Here is a 16,677-nt window from a genome sequence, read left to right on the forward strand (position 1 = left end):
GATACGTTACAAAAGCTGCTTATCAACATCTTAAGGGCTGGTGCGTTGCACTTCATTTATTACAGTTACTATTTATATAGTGGAATGACTATCCACTGTGAGTATCAACGAACAAAGCGTGTGAGTATACAAATAATACACATCAGTGAGGGCATAAGTAAGAATTACCCACACAAGGTACCTTCCGAACAGTCTAACATGCCTGAAGCGATAGCCAATGGTGTTTGGACTGTTTCAAAGGTACTGAGTGTGGGTAATTTTACTAATGCCCGAACAAAATGATGTGTATTATTTGTTTTATAAGATGATGTTTTATTAATTTTTGATATAAAATGATGTTTTATAACATGATTTTACCAATGACCGGTCACGTGTACGCTCTCTGACAAAAACTAATCTTGGACACATCCCACTTTGGGTACTAGTACTGTTTGAGTACTATTAGTTCAAAGACAGATCAAACAAAGTTCTGATATGGATTATATAAATATTTGTTGTGTTCTTTATCATTTTTTTTTTCTTATGTAGAATTGCTTTTTCCATTAAAAAAATAAAATAACCCCCTATCCCCCATCCCCCCCCCCCCAAAAAATATATATATAGACATAAGGATGATTTTCTTGGACTGATATTATTCATGAGGAATATTTGAAATACCTCTAAGAAGTTCTAAATGCACTAAGGAAAAACGACTGTATACATGCCATTATTCTCTGACTAATTCTTTCACAAAGTTTGACAAACTTGACCCCTCACAAGCACTTAATATGGCATCAACCAGCCCAAATCATAGGCCTTCATATTATGCATAGAGTGGTTTTTCATGGATAGGTATTTTTGTGTAGTTTCACAATTTAGGACACATTTGCTAGCTTGACTAAAAGTCAGATATATTGAAATACAGTCAAACCTGTCTTAGCGACCACCTATCTATAACAACCACTTAAAAATTCCCCCGTAAGATTTCATGTAGTTAAGAACCCGTTCACAATGACCACCTGCCTAATGCAACCAGCGACCACTCATTTTGCTTCCTCAAGCCACCGAAAATGCCCACACAATGACCGCCAGGGCCAGTCGTGTAGCGACCAGCAACAGCAGCAAATTGGGTCACTACACACAGCTAGGCAATTATTGCCTCAAGTAAAAAACATCAACAATATCAATATAGCGGTCTACCAACAAAAACACTTTCTATGTCTTCAGTGCAGAAGTAGAGTGATAAGTTTAAATGTCTAGTTGATGGATTTTTGATGTAGAGACTGCAGAGGTCTAAGTTGATAAATTATACTAAATATTTACCGTTTAGGAAAGAGAAGTGATTATCCTTCACCTGTACCTTGATGTTCATCTGTGTTTCTCTATCGTTTCATTTACAGTACCTGCAGGATCTATGCAAGGAGCGTTATTGGGGAGAATCTGTGCTATTTGTAGATGTGTAAGTTTTCAATTCATTTTTTTTTATTTTTAAAGTGTAAGGTGTTAAAGGGTATATATATTTCTACAACGCACACCTAGATCCTATTGGTCCTAATCAAATGATTGGTCAAATGCGGTCATGTGTGACGCATTTACTGAGACTAGCACACACTTTTTCCTTAAAAAGTGTGCGATAGTTTTCAGTACTTCCCGACGATTTGTAAGCATGCGATGCGCAGCACTGTGTGTACAGTAGATGTTAATGCGCTCATGCTGTGTGTGGGTTAATACATGCATAGCAGTCACTGCGCATTGATGTGAATAGAGGTAAGTGTGCTTATCTCTGTGTGCGTGCTAAAGTAAGCCTATTAAACTTCGGGCTGATAAATTTGTCTTTGATAATGACACAAAAATTATCTTGAAATGAATTCTCCTTAGATTAATTGATAAGGTTCTTGGAGTTTCATTTTATAAAACAGATGATGCATGTTTAAATTTGTTCAGTACAGGATCTATCCACTCTTGTTGAGGCTGTTTATGGACCTATCACTCGGCCTCAATTATAGATACATGAACCCTCAACTGGAGTGCAGATAGATTGTATAATGAACCCATTCGCATCCATCACTATAAACAGGTTAAATCTCTTCACTTAGTGTCTGTCATGGGCAATTATTTATTATAGTTCGCATTGGTATTTGACAATGGAGAGGGTTGGTCAGTCTTCACCAATTACAATAATCTACATTGTGTGTGCTTATGTAATGTACTGATAATGACAAAAGTGGTCACAACTGACTGATAAAATAGTTTGGGTGCTGTCCAATAACGAGGAACAATACCCACATCATTTTTTGTTAATTGTTATCTCATTGAAAGTGTGAGGTCTGTCTGAAGAATCGTTATGGGAGGCTCGTTAGCATTCGTCTCACCTACAATGATATTCATTGCCTTTTACATGTAATTTAGAGGTGAGCGGGTTGGGAATGTTTAATCATTAGAGTTATCATTATCAGTGGGGTCCGTCTGGTCCTTTAGCATGTATCTACCTGACGGGGGTTCTGAACAGTCATTTAAACTCAGTTGTAAATCTAGAGCAAAATCATTTACTAGTTAAAAGGTACTATGTCCCATTTACAGGCCTGCAGGTTAAATTCCAACAGCATTTGAAAGATAATACTAATTATGAACTTCCCTCAAAATAAAAGGGCTTGAAAATGTTTTTTGTGGTAAAATAGTTAGTTGTCGAATCGGATTCAGCGAGAGGGCTCGTTTAATTAAATAGTCTGATTTTAAGACCCTTGTGCTGAATGGTCGTATGTTTTGTGCTGTGCAAACATTCAATCAGTTTCATTTTGGCAATTACAAGAAGTGGGTTATTGATGTAGGCAAATGCCCATGTACCCTTTACAGCTCATTTTATGTATGTTGTTACCAAAGAAGAAAAAAAGTCAGTCAGTCACTCAATAGTGTCTGACAGTGAAGTCTAGAAAGTAAACAGCCTTCCTTGCATCATTTGAATAAAAGGACACTGCCAACGTTTAAATTTTACAGATAGGACAAACATGACATGTTCATAATTCCTGCAAAGTTCCACAGAATTTTATGTTGGCTGCAAAAGGGATACACTACCTTTAAATATATTTTATCTTTGTCACTGTTCATGCAATTTCATAACATTCTTGAAATGTGTTTGGCCTTCTGTATAGTAGCACCAGTAGCTAAACTCATAGCTAAAGATGCTTGAGCAGGAGAGTGATTGAAATCAAAAGACACAAAGCAAAATAGAGCAATGCATGTACTTGTTTAAAACAGAGAGAGAGAGAGAGAGAAATAAATAAAGAGCAAAGGGAAGAGAAACAGACAGAGAGACAGATAGAGAGAGAAAGAGAGAGAGAGAGGGGGGGGGTGGGAGAGACAAACAGACAGAGAATGAGAGAGAAAGAGAGAGTGAGAGAGATGGAGAAAAGGATTAAAGAAACCAAAGAGACAGCGAAGCAGGGATTTACTCATTGGGAAGAAAATCAGCGAAGATTAATACAGTGGTCACAGAAATGCAATCTTCACTGTTGTTTTTATCAAGTTCCAAGCTCAAAATAAAGGTTATGAGAGAGGAAAAAGTGTGAAAATAAATTCAATAAAAATAACCACTTTAAAGTTTCAAAGTGAAACACCTATTCAAAGAATGGAAATTAATGTAAATCATATTCCAATCCAATCCTATATCCAATCCAATCCAAGAATTTATAAATCGCCAATATCTAGAGACTGAAAAACTATAAAAAATGAAAACTCTGAAAGAGGGAGGGAGGGGGTAGTGGCAGGTCCAAGATTACCTGCCTACTGGCCGGGAGGCGGCAGTGGGACAGGAATACTCAGACAAACAAAATAAGAAAAGTTATCACATTATTTAGGTGTCTGTTTGGGTCTAAATTTGTGAAGGTATGCAATGTTTGGTTTGGGGGACACTTGAGCAATCTCAAGCTGTGTTGCTGTGATAGTAGGAATCTATCAGTGGATCAGAGTAAAGACAAAATACAAATATCTCCTGAAAGATGTGCCAGACTGGGCAATTTTTCTGCCCCAAAGTAAATTTTGGAAGGCTGAAACACTGCTAAACACAACTATCGTCAAACCACAGACTGAAACAGTGGAAATAAACAGAGATAAAGTATTTAAAAGGGAGATGATAGTCAGTTTCCGTGTGCGGTAGGTCATAACTCACTGACACCTGACTTCGTGGAAATACCATTAATGAGTGTGTACAAGTCTGCACACAGCATACCCGTGGTCCCATCAAGAAATACCCCCTTTCTATCGATTGGTGGAAAATGCAGAACATTACATACCGTAAATCTCCGTGTATAAGGCGCACCTGTGTATAAGGCGCACCCCTATTTTGGGGAAGAAGAAAAAAGAAAAAAAAAAAAAGTTTTTTGTTGTTGTTGTTGTTTTGTTGCAGAAAACCCACGCGGGGAAGGTCCTTCATTTTACATCGAGGTGCAGTTGAAGGCGCTGATTTGTGCTTGTGAACATGTCACAAATAATAGTAACAATGTCATTTTTAGAAGAATGTGTAAGATCATTAATGTAAATTAAAAACAAAAGAGTACATATGGTACCAGTGGTGCACCTTGTGGTACACCATTTGTTATAGAAAAAAATATTTGAGGAATTATTATTATAAACTACATATTGAGATCTATTAGAAAGATTACTTTCAAACCAAGATGACAGACAAATTTGAGTGTTGTTGTAGTTTCCGAGTGGTGAGTCAACACACTGATTACTGAGCTGGGTGACATTGCCAGGCATAGCGCCATAAATCGAAACTAAAAAAAAAAAAAAAAAAAAAAAAAACTTTTTTTCTGTACCTGTGTATAAGGCGCACCCCCGACTTTCAAATTTTTTCGGCGGCAAAAAAGTGCGCCTTATACACGGAGATTTACGGTAAGGCCTGCTGATCATATAACTGAAGGCTAAACCTGTTGATTGTTACTGGATAAACACTCAAATGGTGTCAAATTCCCCAATAGAGCCCACTACCATGCATCTTTAAAGTACGCAAAAACAGGCTAATTAAAGCCCCTCTAAAGTTTTGTGAGGCTCAAATTCACCCAAAAAAATTAAGGCAAAATTTCACTAAATTGTACCATAATGTCATTTAAGACACACTGCTGCTAATATAAGAGAATACATAATTTGCATTTTCTGTTGTCCTACATACATTTTATATACTTTTATCAATTTTCGATTTCAAACGCAATTTAAAAAAAAAAAATCCTTGCAGAAATATGTCTTAATGCCCCCACTGCAATACTATACATTACCAGAATAGCTACTTGCGCCCTCCCTATAGCAAACTTTTCTTAATTGGTGACCATTGTTCCCCCATGATCCTCTTTTTCTTATGTTAATTGAGAGCTGATTTGATGAGATAACCATCTGTCAGTGACCATGCTGGGATGTCTAATTCCTCCTGGCCAAACAAATGCAGTGGGGCTCTAAATTACATTCTCTTTCACATTATTTAAGTGAAATTTTGCCATCAAATTTGTTGGCGAATTTGGGCTCCCGACAATTTTGAGGGGCTTTAACTGCAGCCCCTAGGTAAAATTAAGAAGCCTCTGACTATTTAACATTGTGTGAAAAATTAAAATTGACAGAGAACAGTTGCTTGATTTTATATGAATTTATTTAATCAAGTAATTTCCTATCAAGTTTGTTCTGTCATCCTAGAATGCATTTTGGGTTGATGAATTACCTGTCTGCAGCCTAACACCATATACATGAAGAAGAGCTCCCACTAGTGTTAGTCGATATATATTTATTATGCAGAGTACAATGAGATAGGTTGTATTGTAGAGGAGCATTATTGAATGTCTAGTCTGGTCTTACATATACCTTTTACATCTACATTCAGATCATTATAACTATAGCAATTATGGAAAGGTCCAGGGATGATTAAATAAATGGAAATATGGATATGAAATGAATTATAAAAAAAATTACCATTACCGGTATCTTGGCCCATTAAATGACATATACATGTATATAAATTACTGGAAATATTTTCTAGATAAATTTGAAAATTGTTGAAGTGTTGATAGTAAAAGATAACTTATTTTGCTTTTGCATTATTCATCACTGTGTGCATAACACACACATACATGTTATTAAGAGGCAATCCTACACATCAAGATGAACAAGAGGAATGGAATGAATAAAGGAAAATTAAAAAATGAATTGGTGCAATTTATTACAAAATCTGACAAACAATAAGAAAATTGGGAATGTTTAAAAGTTGAAATTACTATACCTAATGGGGATTTCAAATTGGCAGATAAGTTATCTGTGGGAAGAATTCTTACATCTGTAATATACTTCTCATGTTTCGTTGTGTTTCCTTTTGCTGGAGAGCTATACATGCACTAAAATGGATTGTTAGTATGGGTCCTTCAAAAACAAAAAGTTCTACATCTAGTCATTTTTTAAATTTCATTTTTTATGTTGTAAAACATAGAATTTTTTTCTGACACTTCATTTCAGTGTCATTACTAATTTGCCAATATTAAATGTGTATAGCGATTGCTAGTCAACTGTCAAAAATTCATAACTTTCTTACCTTTTTTCCAATTGGTTACAATTTGAACCAATCTGATTCCTCCGAATAGAGCAAATTGAAATCAAGGTTGGAGTTCCTGCTTATATTAAATCTTTGAAATACACATTTAGGATCTTCATGATATAGCTTTGAAAAGAAAATAATCTGACTTTAAATTAGCTTTAAAATATCTGTTGATAAGAATAATCCTTGTACAACTACATTGTACAAAGACCAGTATGGGAGAGCAGCTAGCAATGATAATGAGGAGGCGCGATAGCTCAGTTGGTAGAGCAGTTGTCTCATAATCTGATGACCCGGGTTCGAAACCAAGTCAATGCGCTAGTGCCCTTTGGTAAGGCATTAATCCTCACCACCAGGTCCCTCGGAGAGAACCTAAAGCCGTCGACCATCTGGTTGCTTACTTACAAGCATTTATGCTTTCTTAGCAGTCAGGTAAAATAAAGACCTCCACATCATAACCTTTTTCTCTAGGAACTTTACTTACAGTCAATATTGATTCTCTACTAGAGTTGCCTAGAGCTCTGAAAATTGTAAAACTAATAAATTATAGAACTTGTTAACGCATAGCCAAAGTGAGAATAGCCCCCTCTGTTGATGGATAGATACCAGATTGTGATATTCTTTCTGCCAGTCTGGAAAGTTTCAAGCGGCAGGTGGACTCCAGCCCTGAGATCTGAGCATCATGTAGGCATTCAGGGGTCATGAACCTGGCTTCTAGTTATCCTAGAGAGACGTCTATGGCAGGACTTGACTTTACTACCAAGAATCATGTCTTAAACTGGAAATGATTCATGAAATATCCAGACTATGTTAACTGTTCCATCACCCTTCATTCTTATCTTTATGGCTATGATTTATATCATGAAGAAGAGAAGAGAATCTGTGTGGGTGTTTAACATATATAATATGTTCATATTTGTAAAATGGAGATGGAGTTACTAGGTCAGAGCGGATGTATTGTAAAATTGGCCATACAACAGTTTTGTATTTCAGTTCTAAATGTGTTTTTGAATTAACTAGAGAAGGAGCCAGGTTCTTTTTGTTTTGTTCTTCTTTTTTCCTTCTTCCTATCATGAAGTAATGGGAGGGGGGGGGGGGGTCATTCTCCTGTTTTATAATAAAAAAATTTGGAAGAGTATTTTCCCTGACAATTTTTTTTGGGGGGATAGGGTAATACAATGAGCAATAGAGTTCAAATGTGAGTTTGATCAAAACTATGTTAAAGTAGGAATACTTCACTATAATTCAGCAAACATCTATTTTACTAGCAACTATGTAGCTTGATATGATCAGAGTCGGTTAATATTCCACAAGAATTATTTTAATTTTTATATCTAGCAGAGCCTTGGAGATATGGGAAAAAACTATGAAACAATCATCGCTTGGTGGCAACCGTTTATATCTGCTGCTATTGATGGAATAACCCTAAAATAGCACCAATATTTGGAGCTATTGTAGATGCAGACAGATGGCAGATAGGAGGGGCCCGGCCGGCAGAAGACGTTTAGTGTGCATTGATGGGAGCTAGGAAGCTTGTCTGCATGATTAGGGTTAATATTCTCATTGACTTTCAACTTGACATGATATGATGATGCTACAGGAAGTCCTCCACAAATACATCATCAGTATCCTCCCCTTGGTATGTGTGTGGATGATAAATCAGTCCATCCATCCCTATCTCCAACCATTCTCACCTAAACTAATATTGACTCAAATCATGTCTCGCTCTGTCAACATCACGATGCTTGTCAGGAAATGGAGGGCTTGGAGAGGGTATGGTGGGAAAAGGGATGGAACAAAAATAAGATGGATACCATGAAGTTGGAGCAGGAGGAAACGGCAGATGAGTGAAATAATAACTAGTTACGTAGGGATTTTGGGGAGGAAGAGTCTTGATGGAGAAAGATAAGGAACAGAAGGGGGATGATAGGTAGGAGAAGAAGAATAAATAAGAATAAGAAATATATGGAGTTGAAATTGAAAAGAGAATTTGAAATTAAAGAAAAGAGAAGATTGCAGGTGTATGTTTAATGTATATGTTACAATGAAAACATTTTGAAAATTCAATTTAATAATCAGTTGGAAATAATTCATTTTTGAATCCATAATATTGGAAATGTGCAAAGTATTTAATACTATTTACCATATAGATATATCAATGTCATTAAGTTCGTATTAGTAATGTGAGAGAACCCAAATATTAGGAATAAATGATGTCAATAACTCGGCCCTGAGAATTTCAATTACACTATGGTGGCATGATACTCATTGATAGGGTTCGAATCCCGACACGGTACGAATATCCTTTGACAAGATATTAACCTGCACTTGCTACTCTCCACCCATGTGTTAAATGGGTACCCAGTAGGATGCGACCATCATTGTTGGTCAAACAAGTAACGCCTGGTTGGAATGCTCCCCAGGGAGTGGAGATTGTGCACACAATGTGTGCGGGCAAGCACTGAATCCAATGACCGGGGTAATAGCATATTTGTTAAGCACTATATAAAGCTAAATATTATAGTGTCTAATCCATTTCGAATTTATTTTTAATATATCAAAATCCCATAGCAAAGAAGCGACATAGGCAAACATAAGGAGAGATATTTGATTATAATAGGTATTAAAGTAAACAGGCTATTTTTGCTCTCAGTTTTGCATTTTAAAGTGAGCAGTCTTTCCAATATATTTTTCTTATGTTACTCTGTTACTGAAACAAAATATAAGAAATACCACTATACTTTTGCCAAATGAGAAATTGAGAATAAATATTAAATAAATTTCAACAATATATACAAAAAGCATGCTAAACAATTTGTGTATAGCCAATTTAAAGGCTATAGGTTAAAAGTTATTGACTGATAGATAACAAATATTATAATGATGTTAAATTGACAGATGAATGACCAACATCCCTTTTACCATCTTAGCTAAAGAATTCTAATTGAATAGCTATTAATCAGAGACTCTAGACTATTTCTGGGTCTAGAGCTCTCTGACTCTCTTTCTCTCTCTCTCTCTCTCTCTCTCTCCCTCTCTCTCTCTCTCTTCCTCCCCCTCTCTCTCCCTCTCTCTCCCTCTCTCTCTCCCTCTCTCTCTCTCTCTCCCTCTCTCTCTCTCTCTCTCTCTCCTCTCTCTCTCTCTCTCTTCCTCCCCCTCTCTCTCCCTCTCTCTCCCTCTCTCTCTCCCTCTCTCTCTCTCTCTCTCTCTTTCTATCTCCCAGGGGGGAGGGGGGGGCGTGGTCTTCTCTTTTTCTCTCTATTCTTCTAAAAGTTATGTGACGATGAGATGAGTAGCATGTACAAGTTGGTGTAGCTATAAATACTGGTAAATATTTTGTAGAGGATGTTTCCATGCCTTGAAATGAAGAAGCATTGGTATGAGGCATCACTCATTGAGAGGATTAGCGGAGTTTGGCGAGGGAGAATGACTCTCGTAAGTCATCATTTCACTCCACCTGCTACACATCACATTCAACTTCAAAATTTAGTATCGTGTCAATTTTCATGGAGAATCTATAGATGTATTCCATTCTCATGTCCCCCCCCCCCCCCTCTTTTAAATACCAAATGTCTCTGAAGATAGATTTCAAGTTCCTGTGAAAATCTAATTTTTATAAAATCGTGTGACTGTGTTTAAATCTTTCATGAAATGATTAATCAATTAGTTAATACCTTACAGCACCCTTGTCTTTTTTGAAAAAAACTTGTTCTTATTATTTTAGGTTATTGTTAGTAAAGAAAATGCCAGTTTGTGATTGTTACTTCCAATTCAATTTTCAGAGGATTTAATGTCAGAAATCAATTAACCCTCTCAAATAGAGGATCAAGCAGTTTACTTTTAAGAACTTTCTTCAATGTAAAGTACTTAATATAGTGACAAGTTTTTAAAAGTTAATTGTCCAGATTATGGACTAAGTACCCCCTTTCAAATATCTTAATAAGTGTACCTTCAATATCTTGCCTCATGCTATTAAAGTCTGCAGGTACAGTCTCTAATTGGATATTTCAAGGCACTTCCATACAGTCTTGAGCACTGAGCAGAGCCTAACTTTGTCTGTCTCTGGGACGGCTTCAGTACAAGTCCTTTTGACTGTGGTCTCTTGGGCAGCTTCGGTACAAGTCCTATTGACTGGTCTCTGTGGCAGCTTCAGTACAAGTCCTATTGACTGTGGTCTCTGTGGCAGCTTCAGTACAAGTCCTATTGACTGTGGTTTCTGGGGCAGCTTCAATACAAGTCCTATTGACTGTGGTCTCTGTGGCAGCTTCAGTACAAGTCCTATTGACTGTGGTCTCTGTGGCAGCTTCAGTTCAAGTCCTATTGACTGTGGTCTCTGTGGCAGCTTCAGTTCAAGTCCTATTGACTGTGATCTCTGTGGCAGCTTCAGTTCAAGTCCTATTGACTGTGGTCTCTGTGGCAGCTTCAGTTCAAGTCCTATTGACTGTGGTCTCTTGGCCAGCTTCAGTTCAAGTCATATTGACTGTGGTCTCTTGGCCAGCTTCAGTACAAGTCCTATTGACTGTGGTCTCTGTGGCAGCTTCAGTACTAGTCCTATTGACTGTGGTCTCTGTAGCAGCTTCAGTACAAGTCCTATTGACTGTGGTCTCTGTGGCAGCTTCAGTACAAGTCATATTGACTGTGGTCTCTGTGGCAGCTTCAGTTCAAGTCATATTGACTGTGGTCTCTGTGGCAGCTTCAGTACAAGTCCTATTGACTGTGGTCTCTGTGGCAGCTTCAGTACAAGTCCTATTGACTGTGGTCTCTGTGGCAGCTTCAGTTCAAGTCCTATTGACTGTGGTCTCTGTGGCAGCTTCAGTTCAAGTCCTATTGACTGTGGTCTCTGTGGCAGCTTCAGTACAAGTCCTATTGACTGTGGTCTCTGTGGCAGCTTCAGTTCAAGTCCTATTGACTGTGGTCTCTTGGCCAGCTTCAGTACAAGTCCTATTGACTGTGGTCTCTGTGGCAGCTTCAGTACTAGTCCTATTGACTGTGGTCTCTGTAGCAGCTTCAGTACAAGTCCTATTGACTGTGGTCTCTGTATAGTCTCCTTGTTCAAACCCACTGTTAAACATTATAACTGATAAGGGTATGTGCCTGCTACCTACCTCATGTTCATGACATCCACTCCCCAGACCAATCTCTAAAGGCAACCTATGTCTGTTTCTCATCATCCATGGATTATTGATGTGACTAGTATCATGCGTATCTCAGACCTGGATTTCATTTAATCTTGTAATTTGTCATGATCCACCTCCAGAATTATTGATAAGACAGAACCTTTCAAGCTGCCATGGATGCTGAAGGGTCTTGTTATCATTGCCATGGTGACAGAGGAGGAAGTGATGATGATAAGAATGTTTGTGTTGTTTGGAGTATGTATCCGATTGGTATTCATGTCATAGTATTGAATAGTATGGTGATAATGAATAAGCTTTTGTCTTCATTTTAATAACAATTCATTTTTTTCTACAGAACCAAATGGCAGGCTGTTGAGTTATGTTCATTTGTTTGTCTTAGATTGTTTGATATAATTTGTTGAGTTATTATAAAGACCAGTTGTGGTCATGCGATTGCATTGTGAAAGAAACGTTGTGGAATTGATCAGAAAAGGTTGATCATCTAGCATATAAGTATTGGTGTGTACTACAAGGTTCTGGAATCATCAAAATGATAAGAAATATGGCCCAGTCTTCGTAAAGTTTCAAGCACTGTACACAGAAAGATTTATATGGGACTACGCACACGTGCGCGACACAATCAAAACAGTCAAAACATATTCTTTCACATGATTGGTAATAAGAGCTTCCATTTCATTTTTTGAAATTGGGGCGTTTCCAATACTGGTCTTTACCTTTAACAAATGGCAAAATAAATCTACATTCATGTACTATAAGGTTTTTTCTTTCAGGATTCATTAGGTATTCAAGCTGTGCACATGTATACATGTACTACTGATATCACATTAGTCTATCTTGCCTCTACGAACAGCCAATATGACTTATGCAATTAAGAAGCTTCATTAATTGATCCCCCCTCCCCCCCCCCCCCAAAAAAAAAAAGACAAAGAAAAAAAGTACATACAGTATACAGTGTAAGGCAAAAAAAAGTTTACACCTAGAAAAGTGCTAATTATTTTAAAAATCATCTATGAACAGTAAATTATTATACATCTTGTGAAAGAGTGTTTTATCCCAAATCATTTGGTATCATTTTTGTGTGGTATGTGTTCACGCTTGAATGAACAGGAGGCATTGTTTGCGAGAGTGCAAAATCGACTTGCGCCAAAGTTGCTTATCTGATGTTTAAATAAAACAATTGGGATTTGGGTATTAAATCGTCTTTTGCAGATCCAAATAACATCCGTAACAATATTAATCATGCCACATATATCAAATATCAATGAAATTTGTGCGCGCATGTGTGTGCGTGTGTGACTTTGCTTCTGCAAAAAGTATATGCAATGCATTTCATTTGATACATTCAATTCATTTTCTCACTCCGCTAATCCCAAAATAGAACATGCTGTGGGCATCACTTTGGCGCAAGTCGATTTTTGCACTCTCGCAAACAATGCCTCTTGTTCATCCAAGCGTGAACACATACCACACAAAAATGATACCAAATGATTTGGGATAAAACACTCTTTTATAAGATGTATAATAATTTACTGTTCATAGATGATTTTTAAAATAATTAGCAATTTTCTAGGTGTAAACTTTTTTTGACTCACACAGTATATGCAGTACTTGAAGCTTTTAGACAATAAAATATGACTAACAAAACATTAAAGTAGGGTCAACTATTGCTTAAGAACTAATGCCCATATCAGAAATTTATAATCATGTTAGCTGTGAAATGTGAATTACCCTCTCAAACAATTTCTTCATATCATATCATATTGTTTTGTTCAAGTCAATACCAAAATGTGTTTGCACTTTATCGCTACTCTACGCTTCCAATATTTTGCTTCATGTTTTTGGCAACACCTGTCCATATTTGGCAAGAGATGTTTCTCATCGCTAGGTCTTAGCAATGAAAATAAATCAAGAAAAGTGAGCAACAACAGGAATAGAGAAAATAACATTCCAAGGATTAAGAATTTATTTGACTTGCAATGAAGCATAGCTATGGATGACAGAGAGTACAGCCTATAACTCCTACAATGGCTCCCTCTCACACTCTCGATTTATTGTGATTGGCTCTCCAAAATAACCATGATTTATTTCTTTTCGGTGGAAATGACGTTTGTGTTTCAAGATGTTATCCTAATATAAATCTTTGAATGTGAGATATATATGTTCCAGTCTCCTCTTCTCCATCTTTTTTTTTTGTCACTGTCATACTTGTACTGTTCATCCAAATCTGTTTACATTGATCTCTCTCTCTCTCTCTCTCTCTCTCTCTCTCTCTCTCTCTCTCTCTCTCTATATATATATATATATATATATGTATATGTGTGTGTATGTGTGTGTGTGTGTGTAAATAATAATAAACATTTAAACAGTTTAATAAAAACCCTTGAGACTTCAATAATTCTCAAGGAAATTTGAATGATTTTGCGTGGTTATCAGAAATAAGAGAGACAGAGAGAGAAAAAAAAAATAGGCCACATGTTTTAGAGGGTTTGAATTGAAGGCTTTTCAAATGAGAATAATAGTGAACAGCAGGTTTAACCCAGTTCCCGGAGAACCTGTTTCACGAGAAAATCTCATATTTCTTGTCATTTTGGATGGCTTTACCTTGATCTATGTGCCCTTGACTTACATTCAGAGAATGTTTGCTGTCAAGGTCAGCATCAAGGTCAAATGGTTGCTAAAGTAACTCCTATGCACAAGAATCATTGTTTGTAGTTTTAAGCAAGAAGACAAATAGTATTGAGATTCTTTTTACTATGAATTATTAGTGGTTGTGGTGGTAGCAGTGCATGCGTTTAAAGGAATTCTGCAAAAATGTGTAAGAAGGGAAACATGATTATTGCTTGCTGCCTGTGCAAAAGAGAATATAAACTTCTGAAGGATTGACTTGTGATTTTAGTTTTTTTCTTTTCCTTTTTTCCTTTGATGCTTTTGCAAGAAACAAAGAAATAAATTGATTTTTTTTCAGGGTAGATAAAATATTACAAGAATATGTTTTGTTAAAGAGAGAGAGCAAATCAAAATGCAGAAGTATGAGTTGAAAGAGGAAGGGGTATCAGTAAGGGCAGGGGGTGATGCTAGGAGAGATGGTTGAAAATATAATATAATATAATGACTATACAGAGTGAGGAAGAGAGAGAGAGAGGGCAGATAAAGCAACTTGCTGAAACACACAGACGGAGGAATTTTTTTTTTTTTTAAACTAAGAAAGATAAGTGGACAGAAAGTAAGAAACACATTTATTTATATGTTGAATACCTGAAGAAATATCAGAATAGAGAACGATGAGAGAGAATTGGTTTCACAGGAGTTTACTACATGTTTAGAGAAGTAGCTCTGAAAGAAAAAAGTACAAATTTAGAACTTGTCCTTGAAAAGATGTTAATAAAAAAAAAAGTAGAAAGAGAGAGAGAGAGAGAAAAGAGGTGGGGGAGCAGCATTTACAGGACTGATAAGTTTAAAGATAAAGACCAGTTATGGTCATGCGATTGCATTGTTAAAAGAAACGTTGTGGAATCGATCAGAAAAGGTTGATCATCTAGCATATAAGTATTAGTGTGTACTGCAAGGTTCTGGAATCATCAAAATGATAAGAAATTTGGCCCAGTCTTCGTAAAGTTACGAGCACTGTACACGGAAAGATGTATATGGGACTACGCACACATGCGCGACATGTGCGTTTATCTCTCACACACCAATAGATAAACTAATTTACCAAATATATCAATTAGTAGGCGGTTTCCCGGCAAAATTTTTATCATCATGTATTAGTCAAAACATATTCTTTCACATGATTGGTAATAAGAGCTTCCATTTCATTTTTTGAAATTGGGGCGTTTCCAATACTGGTCTTTACCTTTAACTCAAGTCCATAGTATACATATTTACATGGAGTAGTATGGCCTCGTTTAATCCCAAATCTCTTTGCATGCATTGTATGTAAAACCATGGAATGCCACTTGGAAATTGCACTTGCTAAGCATACCCAGTCTAACAATGATCAGTGTGAGGGCAGGATCCAATCAAACAAAGTCTCGGAGTCTCTTAATAGGATCGGTGTTTGGTATCCTTAACAATGCTCAGAATCACGTTTCCTTCCTCAGCTTTGCCCTGCCTGCCTGCCAGCTGGCCTTCTGGAATATGAAAGAAACAAGAGAATGGTAGAACATGAACAAATATCATCAGACCAACCCCTCTGACTGACTGACTGAATGAAAGGTCTGCCAAATGTTTACACGTAGGAGGTATAGACAGACCTTATACAGGAGGGGTAATAGAGCTGTCTACTCTTAGTCTACAAGTTCAAATGAACTGCAATTCAACTCAAACAATCACTTCAAAATAATAGTGAAAGATTGATGAGGCTAAAATGTTAACGGTAATGATTTTTCTTTCAGAATTGGAAATGCATTTTGAACGTGACTTCAAGCTGGCTTAAGCTTCTGAAATTATTTTTAAGGATTTATAGAGTAATATTACATATCCCAATTGCTAAATTGTGTTGCCCAAACCCCTTAAGCTCCGTTGTGCAGGCAATGGGAGTAATTGCAACTAGACTTATTGCAACTCACTTATGTAATTAATGGTAATAATATTCTTGGTTTTTAGAGTGCTTATACAATGCCGATGTCTCTAAGCACTTTACAGAAATATTTTGACCCTGGTCATTGGATTCAGGCTTGCCGCATACAATGTATGCACGTTATCCACTCCCTGGGGAGCATTTCATCCAGGATCCATTTCAATAAAAGATGCTCACAAAGCTGAGCAAACTACCGTGTACCTATTTAACACATGGATGAAGAGCGGTAAATGTAGATTTGAAATGTCTTGCTAAAGGACATTAGTGATGCTGCTAGACTTGAACCGCAAACCTTGTGATCCATAGTCTTGTGACATAACCACTAGACCAAGACACCTCTGTAGTCAACTTAAAGTATGTTGTACAGAAAGTATTGTAATGCACATATAAACAACTTTGAAACCCTATTTTTC

General features: G+C 36.8%; 1 protein-coding gene across 3 annotated transcripts in view; it reads left to right on the forward strand.

Moving 5' to 3' along the window:
• Positions 1-16,677, forward strand: part of LOC588169 (39S ribosomal protein L4, mitochondrial) — a 53,331-nt gene that overhangs the window by 25,093 nt on the left and 11,561 nt on the right. For all 3 annotated transcript variants that reach the window (XM_030998537.1, XM_030998535.1, XM_030998536.1), the window contains one exon: positions 1,380-1,438. In XM_030998537.1, coding sequence (XP_030854397.1) covers positions 1,380-1,438 — 59 coding nt within the window. The remainder of the gene's footprint in view (positions 1-1,379; positions 1,439-16,677) is intronic.

Source organism: Strongylocentrotus purpuratus, unplaced genomic scaffold (genome assembly GCF_000002235.5).
Source record: "Strongylocentrotus purpuratus isolate Spur 01 unplaced genomic scaffold, Spur_5.0 spur5_scaffold_5, whole genome shotgun sequence".
Lineage (NCBI taxonomy): Eukaryota > Metazoa > Echinodermata > Echinoidea > Camarodonta > Strongylocentrotidae > Strongylocentrotus > Strongylocentrotus purpuratus.